Genomic DNA, 25,130 nt, shown 5'->3' with positions numbered 1-25,130 from the left:
CAATTCAGTGCAAATGCATTTATTGCACATTTACTTGATTATTTACATTGTTGCAAAACTGTTTGCATACCAAATGTGAATGTTTATGTTGAATAAAGTTTAAATTAAATGTAAAATCATCCAAAAAAAAAAAATAACATAAATGAAGTCCTACAAAAACATAGGGTGGAAAATTTATGCCACATAAACAAAGACAAAACTTGTTGTAACGGCTACAGCCACAACATTAATGTTATTCTGCATGTGGTCCAAGAGGCGCACACGGTATGGTTTTCATGTATATTGTTTACATAATGTTGCATACATGTTCTACATTGGAAAGAGGACATTTTCAGTAATATCCATTATTTTGCATTTTTTCTGTTCTGCTTGCTCAAGACTGTTTATGGACACTAACATGAGAGACTCTGATAAGACATTTATGTTGTAAACTTTGTGTTTTCTTCAGCTTTTACTGTGTCTGAATACAATAAGAGAGTGAGAGAGGAAAAAATAAATTTTCGAAGACATCAGTATGATGCGTGGCCATTCTTTGTTGGACCCCTGTAGTTACACTTGTGCTGAGCCTCTTGCTCAGTTTGCAGTCGTCACCTCTTTGTAATCATTTGTTGATGTTCTGCATTGAAGCACAGGGACTGTGGCATTTGAAGGGTAGTTTAAAAAGGCAAAGTTCAGAGTTGAGATTTGTCTGAGATCAGAGAGCTCAGATTTGAATTAAACAGCAACGCTTCGTAATGAAGCCACAAGGTTTCAAATAATTTACTGAGGGTGCAATTAAACTTCAGAGACTTTCCCATGAAAAACTGATCCTTACGAGTAGCTTGAACTTTCCTAAATCCAGCCACACTTATCTCAGCCCATTAGAGCGCAGCCGAAATGATGCTTAATAAATCTGTCCCAGACTGCTGTATCTGTCAGAGGGTCACTAATTACATCTGTGCAGTTCTGTTCACAAGTAGAACGGCAAACACACGCTGTAAACACTATTCTGTTAACATTCACACAAGGACTTAAAGTCTTATCACTAATTCATATGTGAAAAACTGTTTTGATAAATCAATTACTGAGTTTCTGAAATTTTAGATGCACTCATGGTGATTTTAATTTTAATCTGCTTGAAGACATATGAACTATTCAGCTTGTCACTGTGGAATTATTGATGCTCAATGCACCAAAACAGCTAAAACAATCAATGCGAAAGGCTTTTCTTCTGTTAGCTGACAAATACATTAAATGCATCACCACCAGTTCTAGCCATTACATTGTAAAGTCCCATTTCAAAGTGCTGATTATTATTGTTATTATTATTATTGTTATTATGTTGATTTTGAAGTGGATGGGTGTGCCACATAGACACAGACACCTGTTAATTAGTATCATATGAATACAATATTCAAACCTCTTACCAAGTCTCTCTACATACATCTTCTGTTAGTACAATTCACTCCACAGAAAATCATGTTATTTGTGAGATATACATAATGATGTTCTAAAAAGGACCAACACCACAACATGGTTGAGAGGTGAGTTCAGCAGTTCAAAGTATTCGAGGCATAATTACCCACTTCTGTTTCTTTGTAACTACTTGGATCAGAGGAGTGGCTTGCTTGGAGTAAAGTTTGGTATCCAGGTTGACTGCTCACATATATATATGTGTATTTGCATCTATGTGGGCCTCTGTACTCAGCCTCTCTCTCTTTCCTCCAGGTCATTTGGGTTTGGTTGAACTTTCTTTCAGCCATGTGTGGTCCCTCTCTTCATTTCTTTAAGTTGTGACAGATGTTGCACAACATGTGTCAGCAATAACTGGTCAGTTAAAGTCTTAATAACTTTAATAAAACTTCAGTGGGGAAATTATTTTAAAAATTCATCCCAATAATATTCCTATGTAAAAGGAAATGATCAAAAGCATTTTTGGATCAGGCTGCAAACATGTTTATTTCTGCTGGAAAGGCTAGCATTTTAACATGAGTCGTTGGTACAGACTTGGAAGTAGCCTCAAGTGATCATTCAAACACGTGAAAATGCAAAACCAAGTCAGCCCTGAAGGTAGCTGCACTGTGTAATAATACAACATGGTATGAGAAGCCGATCTCAAGTGAAATTTTATCCACATATGCAGATTCAGTGTGCTATACAAGGCACAAAGTAAAATTAATATTACCCTTTATATATTGTATTATATTCTATTTTATTTAATCCAACACCTCTTTCGTCCTTGTGCGTTAGAGAAAAGGAGAGAGAAATGTGGCGAGGCAGACGGTTCAGCGGTGTTTGGGGCTCTCTGCAGTGGAAAAGTAGGTCACGTTGACTTGCACATTCACACACATTTTTTTCATTCATACACTGCACATTTTCACACTTTAAGTATTATCTCTAATGTATGCTTACCCAGTCGGCACACCTAAAACACACAACCCTCACAGTCACAACAACACAAGCACTCGGGCTTGGCTACTCGCCATCCATCACTCCACCCGGCCAGCCTCCTCCCCCAGGCTGCAGCACGGTGCCAATGAGACGAGTAGGACTACCCACTGGCCCACATAACAATGACTCTGAGTGTGTCTGAGTCTCTTTTATGTGTGTGCAGAAATTTGTGAACTTGCAGATTAGAAAATATAAAAGGTTTGAAGGCATGTATTACCCATGCATTACTATGGAAGACCATAGCTACCATAACCAAATGGAAATGAAGAAATTAATACATGATTTAGTAAAACAAAATATATGCAAACAATATTAAATAAGGTAGAGACTAAATTAATATAATATCACACATGTTGGTTTATTTCACATGTGATTATTGGAATACCTGACTACCCAGGGAGAGGACTACTGTGAGTCTCCTCAATGAATAAATAAATATAAAGATATGTACAACTCCCCAATAGCTTAAATAATGCATAAGAAATGTAAGAAAATTGAAGAAAATTGTTTATCTCTATATATTTGATATTATTTTCAGTGCAGACTTGTTATTAAAATTGGTTTTTAATACCTAATTTAAGTATAAATAATTGACTATAATTATTGCCTATAAAAATCTTTATTCACGTCTAAGATGCTGTTCAAGAAACACCCTTAACCATCTAATCAAAGACTAGTCAAGGTCATATTGGTCTAATATAGCATGTATATACCCTATAGCATGGAAAAATCCACAGATGATTGAGTATCTAGACAGCTAAAATGTAATATACCAGCTTGTGCTGGTATTTTCTATTACACAATATATTCATCTCCATCCTTTTTGTGTGCTTCTTTCTATTATTTACATTTTGTTGTTGTACAGTTTTGTTAGCATGTTTCTCTTCCCCTCATTTCTCCGTCTGCGGTATGAGATTTGCTGTTATTATCTGCAGCCAGCAGGGTTATTAATGGATCACATGCGTATCAGACGAACATGGATCCGATGGTTGCTATGGGAACTGCATCCGCAGCGCCCCAGAAAGGGGGGGGGGACGGAGAGAGCGAGAGCGGGAGGATGAGGAATGTTAAGTGAAAAACAAGAGGGGGAGGGGGATGAGGAGCAGCAGTGGGGCGGGTGATGGATGGAGAAAGAGGAAATGGAGAAGGAGGGATGGAGCGAAAGAGGAGAAGAGAAGCCCACTTCTATCAGTCTGAAATATTTGATTCAGCAGAAAGGGTGACCTTGGAGAGGAAGACAAAAGCAGGTCGGCTTTCTCTCTCATTCTCTCCCTTTGTTTTTCTTATCACTCCTCTCCTCCACCCTCCCCCTCACCCTCCCTTTATAAAAGATATTAGTGCCATCTTCACATATAACAGAAAAATCACTTTGGCACATTTATTGAACAGCAGTTTTTGTTCTTAAATATTAATTAGTCTCAGCAAACGGACCTGATTCCTATAAAAAGAAAAAACTGCATGAATGGATGGCCTTGATTTATTCAAAGCACCAAATCAATGTGTTAGCACGTTGTGTCCCATTTACTGCAAACATAATGTTCTTCCAGCTTCCAGATAACAATCCTGAAAAGCCTGATGCTGTGTTTTAGTTATTTGGATAAAGTTTAGCAAAAATTCCAGGTAGGAATGTGCAAGTCTGTTGGGTGCCAAATATGCTGGTGGCATCTCAGAGATATGTGGCTTACTGTGACATATCAGGTCATGTTAATAGCACATACAATAATGCAGCTGGTCTTGTCACCCTTCTTCAGGATCCGTTGGGGTCACATTAAATGCACTGGATAGCCTCAACTACCATTTTTCTACAGGCAGGTTTAACACTGAGCATATATTATAACCCAGCTTTTCCTATAAAATCTAATTTTAGCAGTTGTTGGTACCTAAACCAAACCAAGCAGTGGGTGAAAGCTCAAGTCAATACAAAACTGACCAGTCTTGATGCATTCTCAATCATCCAGGAAAGTAAATCTCCAAAAGTTGATTCTGTTCATCTGGACGTAGCGTTTTGTGGGAGAAACGTTTCGTCACTCATCCAAGTGACTTCTTCAGTCTCAGCTGACTGCAGGTGTCCCCAAACCTTATAAACAGTACATTTGCATAATGACTGAAACCAGCCCACTGAAGGAACAATGGGCTGTGAGGTCAGTTCCTTAATCATAATTATGCAAATTCCCATGACCATTGATCAACAATCACTGACCAAAACCCACTGATCAAAGAACACTGATCAATGGCCATGAGTACCATTCACAGAGAGTTGGGGAATGGCTGCAATCACAGCATTGTAAGATGGCAAAAGATGTACCCTTAGGCCCCCTTCTGTACAGAAGAGCAACCTCATCAGGCCAGGACTCTGCAGTTTATTTACACCTACAGGCCAGTGGACACTCTTTCAACGATGAGGATGTACACATCCTGGACAGGGAAGAACGCTGGTTTGAGCGCGGAGTCAAGGAGGCCATTTACGTGAAAAGGGAAAGACCATCTCTGAATAGAGGAGGGGGCCTAAGGGTACATCTTTCGCCATCTTACAATGCTGTGATTGCAGCCATTCCCCAACTCTCTGTGAATGGGACTCATGGCCATTGATCAGTGTTCTTTGATCAGTGGGTTTTGGTCAGTGATTGTTGATCAATGGTCATGGGAATTTGCATAATTATGATTAAGGAACTGACCTCACAGCCCATTGTTCCTTCAGTGGGCTGGTTTCAGTCATTATGCAAATGTACTGTTTATAAGGTTTGGGGAAACCTGCAGTCAGCTGAGACTGAAGAAGTCACTTGGATGAGTGACGAAACGTTTCTCCCACAAAACGCTACGTCCAGATGAACAGATTCAACTTTTGGAGAAAACTGACCAGTGAAAGTTAAACTAACAAGAAAACACAAAGCTGTTAAACAGGAACATGAACTGTGGCTTTCAGAGTGGGACACCTGTCTGTGACTTAAGCCACTGCCAACCCTGTGGCTTCCTCATACAGACTCAGGAGACGCCAGAAAACGCCTTGTGTGTACCCACTGTGACACTAGTGACGTTGAACAGTAGTACTTGATGCCCTGGGATGGGATTCGATCTAATAACCTGACCTTAAAGACAAAATGACAGTCATGTTGTTGTGTTTCCCCTATCAGTTACAACATCTGATGGAACTTTGGTGTATTGTATGGTCAACTTTCAGTGACACAGCAACTCTTGGTCTCATGTTACCTTGAAAAACAGATTCCAGTAAGCATACAGGTCTTAGCTTTGGTAAAATGAGAGCGCTGCTGCAGACATTGACTGGACTTGATTTAAAGGCCATAACATCAGAGATTCATGCATACTATTTTTGCTTTGCCAACAAAGGCTGATGTCTATTCAATTTATGTTTTAAGTATTTTTTATTTCCATATGTATGTAACCATGTTCAAATATCCACTGTGGAATAATAAAATATGAAAAAGGGTCTCAAAGGGTGAACACAGCTCTAACCATTGGAGACTCACATAAAAACCCCGCCATAGTCCTTGAAAAAGCTCAACACACCCATACAAAGAAAGATTACTGTCATAATAGAGAAGGATGGGCTTTACGCGTCTATGACTAAAATAACGATCTTACTCAAACACAAACAGAAAGGAAATTAAAGAACAGTGACGCCAGCATGTCTGACGACATCATCTTACTACTGGAGGCTAATGTGATCCCTGATACGCAACCTAAACCAAGGACACACAAATCAGTCAGACTTTATTCAGATAAATACAACTTTTCCATAACCAACATCCTCTAAATTTTCTCCTTCCTTTTCCGTTATCTCTAATTTGATCCATTTCTTGCATTGCTTGCAGTCTCTTCCTCACCTCCCTTGCTGTTCTCTCCCTGTTACTAACACTCTTACTAATACTGTGTTTATTTCCCCCCCTCTGTTCTTAAACCCTGCAAGCATTCTGATTTAACACCCCTCTGGGGTGTCAGAAGCAGACAGGGGGAGGCTAAATGTTGAAGTCTTTAGGAAAGGAGGCAGGAAGCAGAAAGAGAATCTGACCACATAACTCTGATCAATGAAGGGTTGTGTACTGCACACTACTGCTGACTCATACTGTCGGACAGAAAGGAGGGAGAAGAGGATGAATAATATAAGCAAGTGGGAGTGAGACAGAAGGACAAAGGGTGGGGTAGAGGTTAGAGGAGAGTAAGAGAAACAAACGATATAACCAAGACGTATCTGTCACAAAGACAAACCTGGACAGTTTAAAGGGACAGAACGAGGAAAGGAAGGAGAAAGTAAGCTAGGAACCTCTTATGTAGGAGGTAAGCTTTTGGTAAAAGCATTTACAGTTGTAACAAAATAAGTACATACATACAAATACAGCTTTAACTCCACTAATCTTCAAACTGAGAGGACCTCAGACTTCTAGTAGGATGAATGCAGGGGAATCATACAGTTATGGCTGGTGCGAGCAAGAGCCACAAAAACCTGCAAATTATTTAGATTTTTCTTTTGATTTCTACAGTCGGTGACCAGAGCGACTGTTCTCTACGACATTTGGACAAAATCTTAGTTTTGAGTGAAATATTTTCAAATTAAAAATCACTTTAAATTAAATAACTAGCACAAAATAATAAATACAAATATGAGGCAAGCTGTGATGCTCAGTTAATTTTATCTGTCAGACGTCATGTTATACTCACCAAACTGCTGCTTTATTTTCTTTTACCAGAACAACTTTTCCATTTTCCAGTTAACTGAAATGATTTCTTCTCTCTCATGTTTTTTTTCATTTGTCATTAAAACAAAGAATGATTCAGCATCATTTCCTGACTGTTTGTCTTGCACTACTCTGACCTTTATTATTTGATTTCTTTCTGTAAAATGTCTCAATTATCAGATGGACTGTCGAGGAAGGTAGATGTTCTCCTCTGATTTAATTTAACCAACTTTGATGATACCAAAACTTTTTATTAAGATGCAGTATTATCATTTCAGACACTGAAAACATCAACTACTACTTTTATACCTAAATATCATTGAAAGCTAACAAGCCAAACTACAAGGGTGCACAACAAAATCTGTGTTGTTAATTTAACAACAAATACTCTCATTAGCATATAAAAAGTCCTGTTTTAATCGGTCTATAAAAAGAAGGAAAATATTGGGGGAAAAAAACAGCTTTTTCCAGGTGAAATAAATGCTTTTCAGCCTGATTTTTATCATTAAAAGAAGGAAGAGCAAGTGCAAATGGAATCTGTACTGTTAACTATCTAAACACTTTAACATAAACTGCAAATAAGCTTGTTTTAGTGCCTTGGTGACCGCTGCAGTTGGTATAAATTGTTGTATAATTTATCCATTTAAATTCTACTTAGGCTTATACTTAGGGATATATTCGCTTTGCTACAACAGGCAGCTGTAGCCACTAGCCGTTTGCTTCACCTCTGCTAATTTAAGTAGCTAAACTGGACCTCTTAACCATGTTTATGTCTTGTTAAAGCAATCAACTGACAAAGTAATACGGTCTGCTGTGTGGATAATGGCACTAACAATACATACAGCCTGTCCAAGAAGCCTTTGCTCAAGTTTCGGTGGCTGAAATTCTAATATTTCATTGGTACATTTGTACAATAAATAGTAGGCTGTCTGTGTGATGTGATACAACTCTTGTATCTGAGAAAGTACCATGTTATCCAAGCTACAACCTGGTCACTTCTGGCTAAAAAGCTAAAGCTAAAGCCTAAACTTATAAATTTCAGCCTGAAAACAACAGTCAACATCAAGGTGACTATGCCCATCGTTTATTTACAGCCTGTAGTGATTATGTAACTCAATATATAATAAGTTAATAGTCAATACAGAAGTTCGTTAAACAAAACAAACCAACTGTTTTATTACATGATGGAAAATCGGTTATTGTATTGGCACTACATTCAGTCCTGATGTTCTTTCCTTGACTAATTGACAAATTTTTTAATAATAAAACCATTAATATCTTGTTGCAGCCAAATTCCCACAGAGAACAGCAGGCAAGGATGCTATCAATGTCCTTAACCCCCCACACATCCACACACAATCCATCCACTGCACAGGCTTTTTCATTAGTCACTGTGGACATTGTAGCAACAGCTCGACTTCACAGAGTCTTTTTCTAAGAAACCAATTCCAGCTGCTTACACAGCGCAGCAACTACAATGACAGAAGACAGCAGAGATTATGTGAACCAAGGATTTAAAAGAATCAGCCAAGCGGTCAGTTAGGAGGGGAAGATGTGCCAAGAAGTTTCAGATAATACATTCAGAACAACATCAACATGGCGTAAACCCCACTGAGTGCCACTTTTAGATGTCAAAAACCCCCCCCAAAAAACTCAACCCCTTTTTTTGGTATAGATATATTGAATTTCATTTATCTACCACCTGGAGCTTATCACCTATGAGAATTGAAGATGAGGATGAATAATTCATTACAAAGTTATTTTTACATTTTGTCTCTCAGTGAGGAAAAGTGCGAGTCAACATGGAAGCCTGAGACATGGCACTGAGTGAGATATAAACTGCATCACATTTAAACAGAATACAGCAAGAAATAAATCTCATATTTATTATCAAGTCATGGTTTATTATGCACATTTTAAAAGTGTGCAAGTCTCTTGTTCATGATGTAACAGAGTTATACTTTACCACAATAACATTTGACCTCACCCTGTTAGGACAAATGGTGTTCTTTAACATAGCCTGCAATTTATGGTGGGTCTGATTTTGGAAGACAAAGCCAAAAACCAAGGGTGAGGGGGTCATTTGTCTTCAAAGTAAAAGTTGCACTTTACCAATGCTGCTGGCACATTTCAAACCTGGTTTATGCCAGTTTCAGTAAAGCTCAGCGAGCAGCCTGTGAGTGTTTCCAGCCGAGTTGCCGTCTTTTGTGCAATCTACTGATGACCTAGGCAACCTGCTAGCAACTAAAGCAATCAGCACCTTATAACTCTTTACAACCAATTTCACACTAACGGCTCCCACCAACCACTCATCAACCAATCATGGAATAGACATTTATTTCCAGTGACTGGTGGTTACCAGATGGTTGCTAATTGGTCTTTAAACTTGTGTAACTGAGGCCTTAAGCAACACTAGTGACAAACGAGAACTACTGCCATACCTCTGCCATCTTTTTTTCTGTGCTGGTTAATGCTTTACCTTATACTCCACATATTAATTCTTAGATTCTAGTAGAGAAGCTTTGCATGAATCACAGTTCAAAATAATCCCTTCTCATCTTATACTGCTCCTTGGGGCAGTAGTTCACAGACTGTCTGAAACATGCTTTTTAGCTTCCTTTCCACTCCCTTAAAATCAGTTTCTGATTGGCTGTTAATCTCAAATAAAACATTTGCATAGTAGGTGGGTGGGGCTTATCTGCTCACAGAGCCGAGTACCTGACGTGACCATATTCAAGTTATTCACTTTCATTATCACAACTAGCCAAGAGTAGAGTAGAAAAACAAAACAAAACTGAAAGCATTTATATCTGAAGCATAGGTTTTTAGCTTACACAGATTATTTGTAGACACTATGATCTCATAATTTGAAACTTCTACCATGTTTAATATAAACACTGACACGATATAGGAGATAAAAAAATAAGGAAAAGGAAAATAAGTCCCCATTAAAGACATTTTAGGGCGAAAGACACTTGCACACAGCCAGTCGTTTCTTTTATGTCAGATAATCTTTACCTTTAGCATTTATTGCCAGCAGCAGAGCATTTCTGATATGCGTCTATTGACACCACACTGCAGATTGGTCCTAATGAAACCATAGTTTCTCTTTGCATTATTGAAAGCTGCTCCTTTGATATGTTCTTCATGGGGTGAACAAGAAAGAAAACTTCACAAACTAATGTACTGAGTTATGGTATATACAGTTTATGATATAGACCTGATTCCACCCTCTTACTATTAGAGGATGTATATATAGTAATCAGTGAGAGAGGCTGGAACATATATGAGGTCCTTTGGGTTCTCTGACTCTGTCCTTGATTTTAATGTGTGACAGATGCAGCGTGTCTACTCCTATCCTAGCAGAGGATTTGTGGGTGTGCTGCAGTCACTGCTGCATGGTGTGCATGTCAACACACACACAGGAGCACACATGCACGCATACACACACACACACAAGGGAAAGACAGAGAAAAAAGGGGGTGGCTCTGTCTTGTCTAAATATAGGCCTCAACAGCAGCACAGCCTTAAATATTTCATTGCCTCCTCTCCAGAAATGAAGAAGGGGGGAGCCCGGGGAGGAAAAAGGAAAGATTGAGAAAGAGGCAGAGAGAGAAAGAGAGAGAGAGATGAGCAAGTGGAGGGGGGGCCTAAGGGGTTCAGGAGAGACTGAGATCAGGACAATAGGGATAGTCAAAAATAGGAAGAAGAAAGAAGAGCAAAAAAGGATACACAGAGGAAGGAAGAAAGAAAGAAGAAAGGCTGGAGGCAAGGGAATCTAATCCCTCCTCCTCCTTTTTATGCAAAATAAGACTGAAATATTTCGGAATTTCTTCAGACAAGTGGTGCATCACGGCCGATAAGAGGAAGAGGGTTATCTTCTTATGTATGCGGAGTCGAAATCTCCGAATCACTCCAGCTTGAAGGAACTTGGTATTGATAAGTTTGTGCTTGACACTATGAAAAATACTTTCATTTCTCAGCAAAATAAATAAATAAATAATAACGGAAAATATCAAACAGATTAATGTCAAGCAGATTTGGAAAGTGTCAAAAAGAAATGGCACCACACGGAAACTCAAGTATCCGGCTACAGCCATGACAGAAGAGGATTTATTCCCTTTGGCGGTGTCATTCTGTTTTGGCCTCGATGTCACTTTGAGGAGGATAAAGTGTTGCTTTGTTGCTGATTTAAGCTGCCCTTCTTCCAGTATGCTGTTATGGACACTGTGCACTGTGGAGCATGCTGAAGGAGAGATAAAGGTTAAAGCCACATCTACAGGGAGCTGCAGCAGCAGGACACTGGATGCAGAAGATCCTACAGTACACAAGCATGAGCACAATCACATGTAGACTGCTTCTCGGGAAATCCTCCACATGCACAAACACAACACACAAATCTACTAAGAACAAAGGCACAATCACGAACACATACACATTATTTGCACATGCTGGTGTTCCCTTTGTTCTGTCACAGTTTCACAATGATGGATGAGCCTGAATGTGAAGCACATACAGGGTCATTACGCGAGGCCCGCTGGAGGTTCTTAACAGCCCGACACCTACAGGGAAATGGGCTCCACAATGGAACAAGGTAACACCACCAAACGGCAATGATGAAGGACGCACACACAGGCAACGCTGCAAACACATTAAACACCAAGATGAGCAGATGCAGGCACATCTGTCTGCAAGCAATACTATGTACCGCCCTCTCTCCCTCTCACAACCACAGACACAATGAGACACAAACATGAACAGAGAACTCAATGCATGTAGCAGACTATACTGTAGACGAGTCAGTAATAACAATAATCAGTGAAATGAGCAATGTCAGTGATTTAAAAACACGCCTTATCAAAACATTAATGCATGGGTACATCAAATTAACGAAAAGGTCAGCTATCAACATAAACTACATCGTGTCATTGATTTGATCTTAAGCAGTCATTTAGCAGCGATGGTTTACTGAGTTTATTTTAAGACTGAGTCATTTATTTTGGATTTGCATAGCTTAGACATTGACATCATCTTCTACCATGAAAATGCAAAGTTCAACTCATGTAAATATACTATACACACTGCCAAGCAACTTAAAAAAAAGTAAAAAAACACTAATATTTCACTTGACCCTCTTTAGCTCCGATGATGGCACACATTCATTGTTTCAATAAGCTTATGCCAAGCTCATGTCACCATATTGATTTCCATCCAGAGTTGGATTCATTTTTCACTGAGATTTTGTATCGATGATGGGAAAGTCAAACAGCTGCATAAAGCAGCACACATCCCACAGACGCTGATTGAAATTAAGGTTTGCGGCGAGCGTCAAGATGATTTCTCACACTCAACACGCTTTCACTGAATCCTGGAATATTTCCATGTCATTTCCAGGTCATTCTGTATATTTGGGAAGTCAGCCGACCAAAGTTTTGGGGACACAACATTGCTGAATCTTGTTGTATCCCAACTGAATCTTGACCAGATCAGATATGTTTGTACAGACAGTACTAGACACGATGGGTGCATCACTCCATGTGGTCTAAGGAGCTTGGAAAGAAAAGCATCTGGACTTCTTTAAGTTTCCTTGAAGACGTTTCACCTCTCATCCGAGAAGCTTCTTCAATTCTAAGAGCAATTGGTGGAGAGTCTCAGATTTTAAGCCCTATGGGAGTGTCCCCAAGAGAGTAATGGACCCCCTATGGATCGTCTACCTAATCACATGAGCCAAGGTGTGAAAACGGGTGTGGGTCACAATCAGCCATGGTTTCAGGTGAACCCACTGTGAAGCCTAGCCCCACCTTACCATCCGATTTAAAGAAGTCCAGATGCTTTTCTTTCCAAGATCCTTAAACTACGATGACGTGGATGACTGATAAACTTCACAGACATATCACTTCATGTGCCTCTTTTCTGCACCACTGTGGAATAATTGAAATCTAGACTCAGACCACATGACCTTTAGCCAGTGCTTCAGTGTCCAATCTTTGCGTGCACTAGCAAACACAAGAAGAAGAAAAAAAGCTTCTGTTTTCTAGGTAAATAGAAGGAGCACTGGGAAGTAACGCATACAGCAGACAGAGAGGTTGCAAAGGCAGAGGAAAAAGCTTATAGGGAGTTGTAGAAGCCGGATTAAGACAGTATGTATTGTAGTATGAGACGAGCATCAGGGGTGATGTGTGACAGAAGGATAGCAGCAAATGAAAAGGAAGGTTTACAAGATGATAGTGAGACCCGCTATGATGTATGGTTTGGAAACTATAGTACTGACAAAAAGACAGGAGGTGGAGCTGGAGGTGGCAGAGGTGAAGAGGCTAAGAGTTTTGTTCAGAGTGACCAGAATGGACAAGATTATTAATGAGTATAGCAGAGGGACAGCTCAGGTTGAGCAGTTTAGAGACAAAGTTAGAGGGGCAAGGCTGGTGGCTGAGGTTTGGACATGTGCAGAGGAGGAATAGTGAATAGATTGGACAAAGGATGAAGATGGAGCAGCCAGGCAGGAGGAAACGACGAAGATAACAGAAGGATATATTAAGTGAAAGAGGAGTTGCAGAGGGTTGGTTGACAGAAGAGGATGCTAGGGCAGGAAGAGATGGAGGCAGATGATCCATTGTGGTAACCCCTAAAGGGAGCAGCCAAAAGAAGCAAAAGAAAATATAGAAGAAGAGGCCGTTTTAGCAATCTCCTTAGTCGTTTTCTTTGCTTGATGCATCTTTTATCTGAATGCCACAGCCAAGTCCCTGGGTAACTGGTTTTGTCCGTTTAAAAAATAATCCCATATAGATGACTTTGTAATCTTTTCCATAACCAGCGAGTGTGTGTTGCTGGGATGAAAGAGGACTGTTCACACACCTCCCCCCAATGAACACGCCAGTTGTTGGACTGACGACTGGATGTGAATAAAATGTTTTATTTATATTTAAAGACATGATGAAATTTTCAAACTTCAATACGTAATACTGCAGGTGGAGCACATAACAGCAATTATAGAAGAACTGCACGTTTAGACAAGTTCTGTCTCTGTTTTTGTCCATTTTCTGATCCACACCACATTTCGCACACGTAGGTGGTGACCCTGTTTAATCTAATGACACAACCAATCGAATAAGTCAAATAAAATGCACTGGGTTCAAGCTGGGGCGAAGTTAAACTTTTTTATGCCGTCAATAAAAGATGGACTGATCACCTGCATGTCTGATGTCCACAGCTGTAGACTTTGGTGACACTAGTTGGCTAAAAAACAAATAAAAATAAAAATCTATGATTACCAGTCATCTGAATTTAAAAACACAGTTTTTCCCAAGACCCTGAATTGAATAAGGAGAAGAAGCTGGATACATGGAATTTCTCCACTATATTTGTTTTAAGTTTAGAAGGTTAAAAAAAAAAAAAAAGTTTATTTCTGGTGACACAAATTGAAAAGATTTAATAATAAAGATGCCCAGACTTAACTGGATGCCTGTTTCTAAAACAAGCTATATTCCTCACTGTGAAGAACAGATGGGAAATCATTCTGTGTAACTTTATGAAAAAATTGCAACAAATAAATATGGATTTACTGAACTACAGAAATTTTTATAACCTCATTCGGCTGCTCGATTATTTGCAAGGGGTCCCCACAGTGGATAGATCCACATATTTAATTTGGCCCAGATTTTATCTACAGTACACAATATCTTCAAAAGATTCAGATTTTTAGTGTGAAAGGTCATGAAGATCTCTGATGCCTGAGATCTTTCAGCCCTCAGGTGGCACTGCATTAAAAATATGCATGAGTATTCAAAGAAAAACCAATGCATCGGCTCAGGAACACTTCCAGAACTCACAGTTCAGAGAATCATCCAAACACGCAGATTAAAGCTGTATCAAAGAAGAACAAGCCGTATGTGAACATGATCCAAAAACACATCTTCTCCGGGCCAAAGCTCATTTAAATGGACTGAGGAAAAGTGAAAGTCTTTTTCAAAAACATGGATGCCACAACCTTCGGATTAAAGAGGAGCAGGTTTTTATCAAAGCTCACTAAAAAGCCAACATGTCTGATGGTATACGGGTACATTATATACAGGTTTTAGAGGAACATGTGCTCGCATCCCGACGATGTCTTGTTCAGGAAAGGCTTTGCATATTTAAGCAAACCACTGCTAAACTGCATACTGCATCTATTACAGCAGCATGGCTTCACAGTAGAAGAGTGTGGCCCTGCCTGCAGTCAACAACTCTCCAAAAGTCCTTCAGCTGGTCCCCTCAGTTCCCAGATGTTTACAGGTTATTATTAAAGAAGAGAAGATGCTACAGTGATAAACACGGTCCTCTCCCACGCTGCTGTCATCAAATTCAAAATGAGTCAATATTTGTCTTCATTTTAAACATTTGATATGTTTTCTATGTCTTCTGTTGTGATTAAAATATGATTTATTAGATGAGCAATTTTTATTTCCATTTTAAAGAGCCCAACTTTTTCACAACAGTAGTTTCATTTCACATTAGTGTGTCGATCTTTACTGCATTTGTCTTTTCCCTGCTCCCAGTCTCACTGTGAATGAACATCCTTACATACAAGAGACGGGTGAAGCGAAATAACATTGAAATGGCGACATAAATCTAAAATAGTGTAGCTCTTCCTCAGTAATGTCGGCTAACTGGATCAGAGATTGCAGTCAAGTTAAACAACTGCAGATTTACAAAAATAGTGAAATATCTCATAACTTCAGACTCTCTGCTGTTAGGATTCCTCCATGCTATGTATGTTACATCTCTCCCTTAGCAATGCAATGATGCTGACGCATGGCGTAGTAAACAGAGACCAACCGAGAATTAAACTGAACAGACTGGACAGCTGTCACCAAGAACCAATCCAGCTTTTTAATCAGGATTTGCCTGATGTCCTATCAAAACATCTGATTGGCGCATCCACACTGACTTTTGTTCATTTCACATTTTTCACCCAAAGCGGACACAGAAAACCACGTAGAAACAAAACAATAGCTTTAGAGAGAATTAACAAATATTTTATCCCAATTATCCATCTGCCTTTCTCAGCTGAACAGGAAAACAACAAATGATGTACGAATTAATATCCTGTCCTGAAGAGCGCTCTGAGTCCTTATTAAGTGAACATTAGGGTTTAAGTGGGGACAGCTGCTGCTGCGTCCTCTAACTGCCTCATAATCCTGCAACCACAGGTCACATCAGCCAGTACCACACATTTGAGCCAGTGTGACTGGATTTGACATAATGTTCTAGAAATTCAATTGAGCCAATTTTATTATTTTCTCAATTTAGGAAGCACGTTGCTCCTGCAGCTATGCGGGAAATTACCTCAAATGAGAGCCGCACAAGGTTTAAGTGGGGACAATATGCTGATTATTAACTGGAAACCGTTTTCTCTACACAGTAAATAGAAGAAATGAGCTACCTTCACCTCGTGTCACCCACAAGTGTTTAAATCAGAACAGCTAACATTTTTGAGGACATTTTAACATATCGTATTGAGGCACATAAACAGGTGACTCTGCTTTCACCACTGCCTGTTGCCCTTCCTCTGACTACTACTTGTTTCCCTCACTGCTTACCTCTTGAAATGGCTAAGCAGGGTGCCAACTAGCTCCCCGATGCGGCTCTCATTGGCAGGCACCATACCCTGCAGGCACACCACGAGATCCCTGCTGTCCTTGGTGTGGAACACAACCAGCTGGTCCTTCCCGGGGGACACGCTCAGCCCTGTCACCTGGGATACACAAATAGAGAGAGAAAGGACGCACGCAGTTAAACACAGATAAACATGTACATAAAACAGAGAGAAATACACAAACAAACACTCTGCACTGTTACAGTGTTGCAGTTGCATGTGAAAATCAGTGGAGTAATTTGGTTTCACCACAGCTTGCTTCACCATGAAGGAAAGCGAAGAGAGCTGAAGGATTTGGACAGTACAATAATTACTTACACTCACCTGTTTAATGGCTAATAACGCATTAATGTAGTCAGCCAATCACACGGCAGCAGCTGAACGTGTTTAGGCATGTCAGGATGACCTGTTGAAGTTCAAAGTGATCATCAGAATGGAAAGAAAGGTGTTTTATCATGGGAATCTTGTTGGTGCCAGATGGGTAGGGATTTTCCCACACAACCATCTCCAGGGTTTACAGAGAATGGTCCAGAAAATGTCCTACTGATGCCAGAAAAAAATGTCTGGACTGCTTTGAGCTGACAGAAAGGCAGAACGAAAGGTCTCAATTTCTGCCTCAGGTGGTAGGGTCAGTATTTTGCATAAGAAAATATCTTCCCTTTTATCAACAGTTCAGGCTGGTGGTGGAGGTGTAATGGTGCAGGGGATATTTCCTCGGTACATTTTGTGCTCCTTAGCATCAATTATACCCCACAGTCCATCCATGATCTAAAACTGGTTTCTTGAACAGCAAGTTTACACTCAAATCTGCCCATCAGTCACCAGATCTCAGTCCCAGAGAGTGTTTGAATGGGAGATTCGCATGGTGGATGTTTCGCCAACAAATCTGCAGAAACTGTGTGATGCCATCATGTCAATATGAAGCAAACTGTCTGAGGAAGAGGCCAGTATATGTTAATGATCTTCTTCCTTTAGTCTTGTCTTTTTCCAAGATGCACATGCCTTTATCCTGTTAATTTCAACAGTTGGCATGTATTTTTATTCTTTAAACATTGTGTTTTCTTCGTTTTAAAGGAAACAATTAGCCGCTCGAGCTTCTAGCAGAAATTGTGTCGGCTAAACATACTTTTCCCCCTTACTTTTCATTTATGATAGGATTGTACAAAATATTGCTGCTTGTTCCTGTTTTAATGTGTCCCCCAAAAGGACGCATATACAGGGTATATGGTGTATGGAAAAGAAGAAAAGAAAAGAAATACTCTGTTTGAATCATGAAAAACCCCTTTTTGAATTTTCTCAGAATAAATAAGAAAAGATCATTTCTATTACACTAAGGCAAATTGGTGATTTATCGACAAGATGTGATGAATTACTCGGACAAATATCAGTCAGTATCCGTCTCTGGTGTCAACTGGTGTACGGGATTTCTTCTGGTGGAGAACGTCATCAGCATCTGGAGTAATGATTTATAGATTAGCCTCCCAAAGGGCCAGTCTAATTTTTCCAATTAGCGCCCCTGAACTAAAGCAGCTGGGTTAAAAGGAGACTCAGTTTTTCAGTGGGATTGTCTGCTTCACAGGTCTACAAAGTCAAAGCTACAGGAAGAATCCAATATTTTTACAGATAAACACTTTTCAGGAAAAAAAGAAGACCTGAGCTTCATGTCTCATTAACTTCCCATTACTTTTTCCTTTATCCTATATCCGCCCTCTATTTAGCCTCGCTTTCCTTTGTCTCCTTTGTCATCTCCCCTAGGCTTTTAGCCATTTTTCTCCCTTCATTTGTCTTTCCAAGTTGAACTGAAGGCAGTGAATGTTGAGGAAATAGCCAGAGGGCAGCCAGTCAGCTACACTAATAACCATCACCAGAGAGCAATGCCGAGACAAACTCCCCATCACAGGCAGACAAGCAGAGACAGGTTTCGACCGGCGGCAAATCAACCAGCTAGCTTATTTAGCCTCAACATGATGCCCGTGATTTCAGAAACAAACACTTCACGTAATCACCGTGAATTAAAGCCTAAAGCCATGCCTCTCTGTATAGCAATCCACCCACAGTTAATTACAAAGAGCCGATTACATTTACATTTATATTAAAGGCTTAATTGATTGGAACGACAGTCGGTGTTCTAATGAGTTGGGTAATGATACATTCAGATTCGCTTCCTTGTCTCATTTTTTTCTCTGTCTTGATTCCCCCAAATCAGTTTAACCAGAGTATGGAATCTGTTAGAGCCATTCATCTGCCCCGCCATCTGCTCAGTGACTCGTCTGTCATCCCGTTACATATTTTACAAAACTTGGAGATGTTGGCATATTTTAGTCCTGCCCTCCAATTTGGGCGCTACAGGCTCTGGATCTGCATTGACGACTAGCTATACACTGTAGTATATTCAGTGCAGTTGTTATGTAGACTACACGACTGTACAGTTTCTGAGCCTTTTTAAAGATGTGATGAATCCCAATTATTTTATAATAATATTTTATGGTCTCCTCTTGGTTGTCTTGTTTGTTAATAATAACCGATTATCTTTAGGACATGGAAAATTGCAAGAAATGTGAAACTGTGAGTGAAACTTTCACTCTTACACTTCATGTTATAGATGTTTCAATAGCTAATCAAGTAAAAGTAAACATAAACACCTTTCTTGATTTATTATGTTCAGAAAACTTGGCCTTTGACCTTGACTTTGACCTTGCGTTTGAGGGCAAAGAGATTCAAACTCATCCAAGATTTTTACCTATAGAATCAGTTTCATAATGTTTTCATAATGTTAGAGCATTCACAAACTTCGGTGTCCACACTGCACATCTGCCCAGCAGGGTGACAGTATTATACCATCAGCCTTTTACGATTGAAGGGTAAAAACTACATTTAAAAACAAAAACCCCCCAATTTTTTTTCAAAAAACTGGGCTTGGGGTTCGGTTGCTAGGGTTGAGGTTCGGCACCAATGATGACTTACGCCTTACAACGTCCTTAATAAAGTAACAGCTGTAGTTTGAGTGTCGTAATGACCTGGCACCATCTGCGTTCCTTTAACTTCTTTTAAAACATATCTGCATGTGAATGTGGAGAACAGTTTGGCAAGGGATGAGAATTTTAGCACTAGACGCTCACTAGTCTGCTTAACCAACCAATCATTCTAAACCAATTGAATGCATGCAGCAAAACAGTCCATGCTGTGAGCAAATGAGGAAGAGGTACTTGCTATAATACAAGTGCCAAACCATCACCTTGTTTTGTGATTTAGTTTTGTGTGCATTTGTAATGTGATTTTGTAATGTGATTTAGTTTTGTGTACTTCTGCACAAAACTAAATCACATTATCTAAAGGTAAAAACAGGAGCCCTACAACATCCGATGTTGTTCATACATGCCAAGAAATCACACGACAGCCCATGGATTCTCGACTTGGCTTTTAGTAATGACTTGTTTGTAGACAATGCTCTAAGCAGACGGCATGTTTGACAGTAGCCTTCGATTATTGAAGTTTTAAAGTGACAATGGTTGCATATAATAACCAAAACAACTGTTTTGGAAAATGACTTTCTCTATCAAGCATTACTATCAGACATTAATACAAAAAGCCAAATGAGGTGCTGTTAATATGCTTTTTTCAAAAACCAGGAACTATGATACACAATTAACAAATTAAAAATAATTGCTTGCTTTGCAAGGAACTTATTTCCCCATTTGGCGAATATGACTGGCTGTATCTTCTGAGCAAACCCCTGGACAAAATCACAAAGGTTTTAATTGTGTGCCCTCAGGTCTGACATTCATTGGTCCACGGATGTCAAGAGGACAAAATGTGAACAGCAGGTTTTCCCAGTTTATTCTTTGGGGATCAAATAATTGGTTATATAACACATCCCAGAAGCCCAATTAAGATGGAAAGGGTGGGTGCTCTGTGATTAAGTGAATATAATAAGTTAAGCTCCATAGCCATTCATGTTGCAAAAATGCAAGGGCATCAGGGAAACTGCCAGTAAAGTTTGAAGCTAAAGAAATAGCGATCAAACTGCAGATGCATAAATTTACAGCATTATTACAATTTATTCCTCATCACATCCTGATCTTAGGTTTAAGGTAGTGCATAAGCTGGCACTTCTTGTGTTCAAGGCTTTGAGTTATTGGAGTCAACTGGTCAGGAAAAACACCACGCACTACACATCTGCATGTAGACTATTGAACTGAGTGTGTATATAAAGTATATGTGGTCACACTGCAGCTCTAGTTTGTGTTTGGTTGAGAGGTATGAGGAGATCGGGAGCCGGAAGGATCATAAATAAGCCTCACTGCAAAGAAGGGAGGGAAAGAGCGCACATACAGGAGGCCGATTTGTGCACATGCCTGAATGACACCAGACATCAGCTGATCTGCCCTGCCGCTCGGTATCCATGACAACACCGTCTCCTGGGAAGTTGGCATGACAACAACGGCGGAGAGAGAAGAGAGAGGGGAAAGTCAGCACTAGATAGGAAATGGGGGGAGGAAGAAGACGAGGTAGAAAAAGAATGAAAAAAAGACAAAAAAAACGATTGCGAACAGAAGCAACGCGAGTCACCGATTCAGAATCAGTATTTCACCATTTCGTCAACGTTATTTTGTGTAATTTCAATGAACGATAATAAGCCAATGATCTCACTTGTGAAACCCCAGCATTAATTGGCATATAAATCCTCTGGCAGACAGTTGTTGGCTCTTCTCTATAGTTTGGCCATCTATCAGCCCGGTCTTTCCTTTTAGCTGCCCTGCAGGAGCAGCAGTAAATACACAGAATAGGGCAGCCAAGGGGATGCTGTGGTATTAGCCTATCACTGCTACTCAACAATAAGCTAACTGCTCTCCCCTCTGTTTGACCTTGTCCAATCAATAGCACCAAGTCACGCTGCTGTGGCTATCTGCCCACATCTCTATCCGCTCCTCCTCACCCACCTTTCCTTCAGCTCTTGCACTTTTTCACCTTCACAAATTCACTCACCCTTGCAGTCTGACATTTATTACATAAAGGTCTTGTGTTATGTACACACTGGGACAGTGATGTAACGATTAAAAAAAAAAAGATGAATGAAAGTTCGACACCTAAAGACCGTGTTATGTTTTTGTGCATTTATTGGTTTAGAGCAAGATGTTTTTACTTCAATTTGTTTCCATCTCCACTTAAAGGCGGTTTCTTTGTGCACATGTGGACCTTCAGTTGCTGCCATTTTTAGATCACACCCTGGAAATTCTGTTCTGATCACTTGCATTTGTGCATCTGTGATGTGTTGGATCTCCTATTCTGTGCAAAAATGTCCATCCTGCAACTTCAATTTCAGTTTGAAGAGGACAAAATTACAGGAAGCCAGTTGCAGGTGGTGAAGAAAAATCTCCTGTCTTTTCAGTGTGCTGTGAGAGGGCACACAATGTCAATTTGTACAGAGTGACCCTGGGCTGGGAATTCAGGCAGCACAAAGCTGTAAATGTTGGAAAAATAAATGAGAACCATGCGTCTGGTTGCATCACCATGAACTCTGCACTCTCCTCCCCTGAAAATTGCCGTGTGGTCCCAGCGCTCATCAGCAGTGATACAGAAGATGATGTTTGCTCTCAAGAAAATTTAAAGTCAAAGAAGAAATTGATGAGGTGTACGTACAAGCACTTGTAACGGGTCTGCAGGAAAGTGATGATTTTGAACGGGTGGTCAGCCGAATTTAAATGAAGTCTGGATTTTGATTTTTTTATGAGCACCGTTGCGTATCTTTTATAATGAAAGGGTACCAATTATATAGACGCTAATTTGTGAATGCCGATGACTTCATTAAAAAGCTTGGCACTGTAATCATTTCCAGTAAACAGCCGTCTGTTGGGAGTATTTACTAAAGAGCCCAACCTAATAACAAAAATGCATAATATTACTGAATGTACGATTTCAGAACACCAATAATTTTTTATATTTTAGATCAAATCTGACAAAAGACGAGCTGTCAGAATGTCTCTGTCCTCACGTTTCCCTCCAAATACAGTTTGTCTATACTGAACTACTCCCATTGTGTTACTGTCACTGTTTGAATGCTACAAACCATTCACTGTGCACTGATGGCTCTCTGTATGCCTCGTACATCAATTCAGGATGTGCATATGCATGTGTGTGTGTGTCACTCTCACTGAATGAACAATAACTAAAAATCCCCTTAACTCATGCTGCTCTCTCTGTCTGCCACCATCTGTCTCAACTCAATCTCCCAATTTCACTTCCAGATGCAGCGATACCGGATTTGGGTGTCCATCTACAAGCTCTCTAATTCCCACTTGTCACTTTGTCAGATTCAACGCTGGGGTTTCTTGTCATAGTTGTCAGTGCACAGCAGCCTCATATCTCACTCATTTCTTCCACACGACAGGGGCGTATGTGATTAATGCGTTACGCCTTCACTTCCTATCTCATTTCTGCCTCGTCTCCAAGGTCAGAGGTGCAAAAGCACAGCATAAGCGAGATTTGTGCCATTTTACCACAGCAGAGCAGGTGATGGTCAAAACGGAAATGCCAAAAGTTTGTGTAACATGTTCATTAAAGCTTAAAAGAAAGAAATTCTACTTTCAAATGTATAAACTAGTTTGTACAAGCTCTGTGAGATTTAACTTTTATATCTCAAGAGTTTCACCTGAGTGGTGGTCGGCCTGTTATCGTAGTAAAAACACATGAACTTGTTGTACTGTGCAAGTATAATTTACACCCACATGAGCAGTGATATAAAGTTTTGGCTCTCTGTTCATTCGTTTAAATAAAGACTGGTGTTGTAAGCCAAGCGTAACTGGCCAGAGATGCGGCTGCCAAATGGTCAGACTTTTTTTCTAGGACTGCGATGGCACCCAGAGCTTAAATTTATCTCAGGAACAGTCCAGCAGTTATTTTGGAGCATGCTTGTATTAGCAACAGCCAGGTTTGATAATATCAGTAAAATGAGTTCAACACACCATGACCACCATTATTTTACCTGATCTACTTCCAAAAGCAGACATTCCTCAACTAATGAGGAATGCCAAATATCTCAGTAGCTGTGAAGTGAACACAAATTTAACTAAACGTTCACTGGATGGTTTCAACATTAAGTGACACATTTTAAACGTGAGGAAGAAACAGTGAGAGATGTTAAAATGAGAAGTGTGCAGCTTAGAAACTGCTAGGGCCAGCATAAACAACAAGTTAATGCACAGCTTGTCAAGAACCCCAAATGCAAAAAAGCACACGGCTAATCTAACTTGCAGCAAGAAAGCAAATAAGCAGACTTTCGATCATGCCAAGTTATTCAGTTACAGTAAGAGACTAGGGGTAGTATAATAATCAGTTTAGAAGCATACAAGGACAAACTGAAACCAGGATCAATCATCTACTGACCTTATAATAATAAGCTGTTATAATAATAACAGCAGTTAACCTTAAATGATGCTAGTTTTGGCTGTAATAAATGGGAGCATGAATCATACAGGACACATTTACCATGGAAACAGCCTCCTGTGCTATGTGCATGCAGCAGCATTAATGGACCTATCACAGTGAGAACGTGAATTAAAACCAGCCAACTGCAAAGCTGAATGAGATTTTTTGCATATTGACACATTGACACAGGATATCAGGCTGGTGGGAAATCAATACTGTCACCTTTGCTACAGATTAGGGAAGGCACTCACACTGCTTCCTCTTTCTGTTTGTTGTTTGCTGGTTCATATTCATGTTTGTCTACACTCATGTGAAACTTTAAAAGGAAATTAATTAAAAAAGAATCAAATATTATGTTTTGCCAAGAAAATTCTACTTCCAGAAGATAAACTTGGGGATGTTCAACAATGATTTGTAAAACTTGGATTATTGACAAACATCTTCAACTTGGCAACTCAGTAGATCGATATAACAATCACCACTGGGGATGCTAGATTCATAACACCAAGTCAATACACAACCACAGATGAAACATGGTCACAATCTCACCTCCTGTTTCTCAGATAAGATTCTGATTTATGTCAGGAGATGTGTTTTTGCAGATTCAGATGAACTCGAAGAAATTCCCTTAAGACATGATCGAAATACTGAGTTTAAAAGAATGGGATGTATGCACGCACAACTGATGGAGTTTGCTTACCCAACAGTTAAAAATATATCATTTAAACTCATTTAAATGATAATTTCAAGCCAATTAGTCTGAGCAAATGTTTCTAATATTTGTACCATTGTACAGCATGTTGACAGACCAAGCAGTTAATCAACTGAAAAAAGTATCTAAGACTCTCTAATTACAGGAAACCTTCTGAGTAGCACTCCATTACTAAATACTAAACATAAAGTTTAAAACTAATGTACAGCACGAGAAGAATGATTCGTATAATTACACTAGG

General features: G+C 39.6%; 1 protein-coding gene across 2 annotated transcripts in view; it reads right to left on the bottom strand.

Moving 5' to 3' along the window:
• The window catches only part of myo1d (myosin 1D), a 115,328-nt gene that overhangs the window by 15,927 nt on the left and 74,271 nt on the right, over window positions 1-25,130 (bottom strand). Inside the window, exons 21-22 of one of the 2 annotated variants that reach the window (XM_005453774.4) lie at window positions 16,697-16,851; window positions 11,223-11,367 (exon numbers count right to left, since the gene is read on the bottom strand). In XM_005453774.4, the coding sequence (XP_005453831.1) occupies window positions 11,340-11,367; window positions 16,697-16,851 (183 nt within the window). In that variant the 3' untranslated portion in view covers window positions 11,223-11,339. Of the gene's footprint in view, window positions 1-11,222; window positions 11,368-16,696; window positions 16,852-25,130 lie in introns of those variants that run through there. The other variant, XM_005453773.4, reaches the window with a different exon arrangement.

This window comes from Oreochromis niloticus, linkage group LG8 (assembly GCF_001858045.2).
Source record: "Oreochromis niloticus isolate F11D_XX linkage group LG8, O_niloticus_UMD_NMBU, whole genome shotgun sequence".
Lineage (NCBI taxonomy): Eukaryota > Metazoa > Chordata > Actinopteri > Cichliformes > Cichlidae > Oreochromis > Oreochromis niloticus.
Note: the sequence above shows the minus strand (reverse complement) of the source record. Positions and strands in the feature narration are given on the sequence as shown.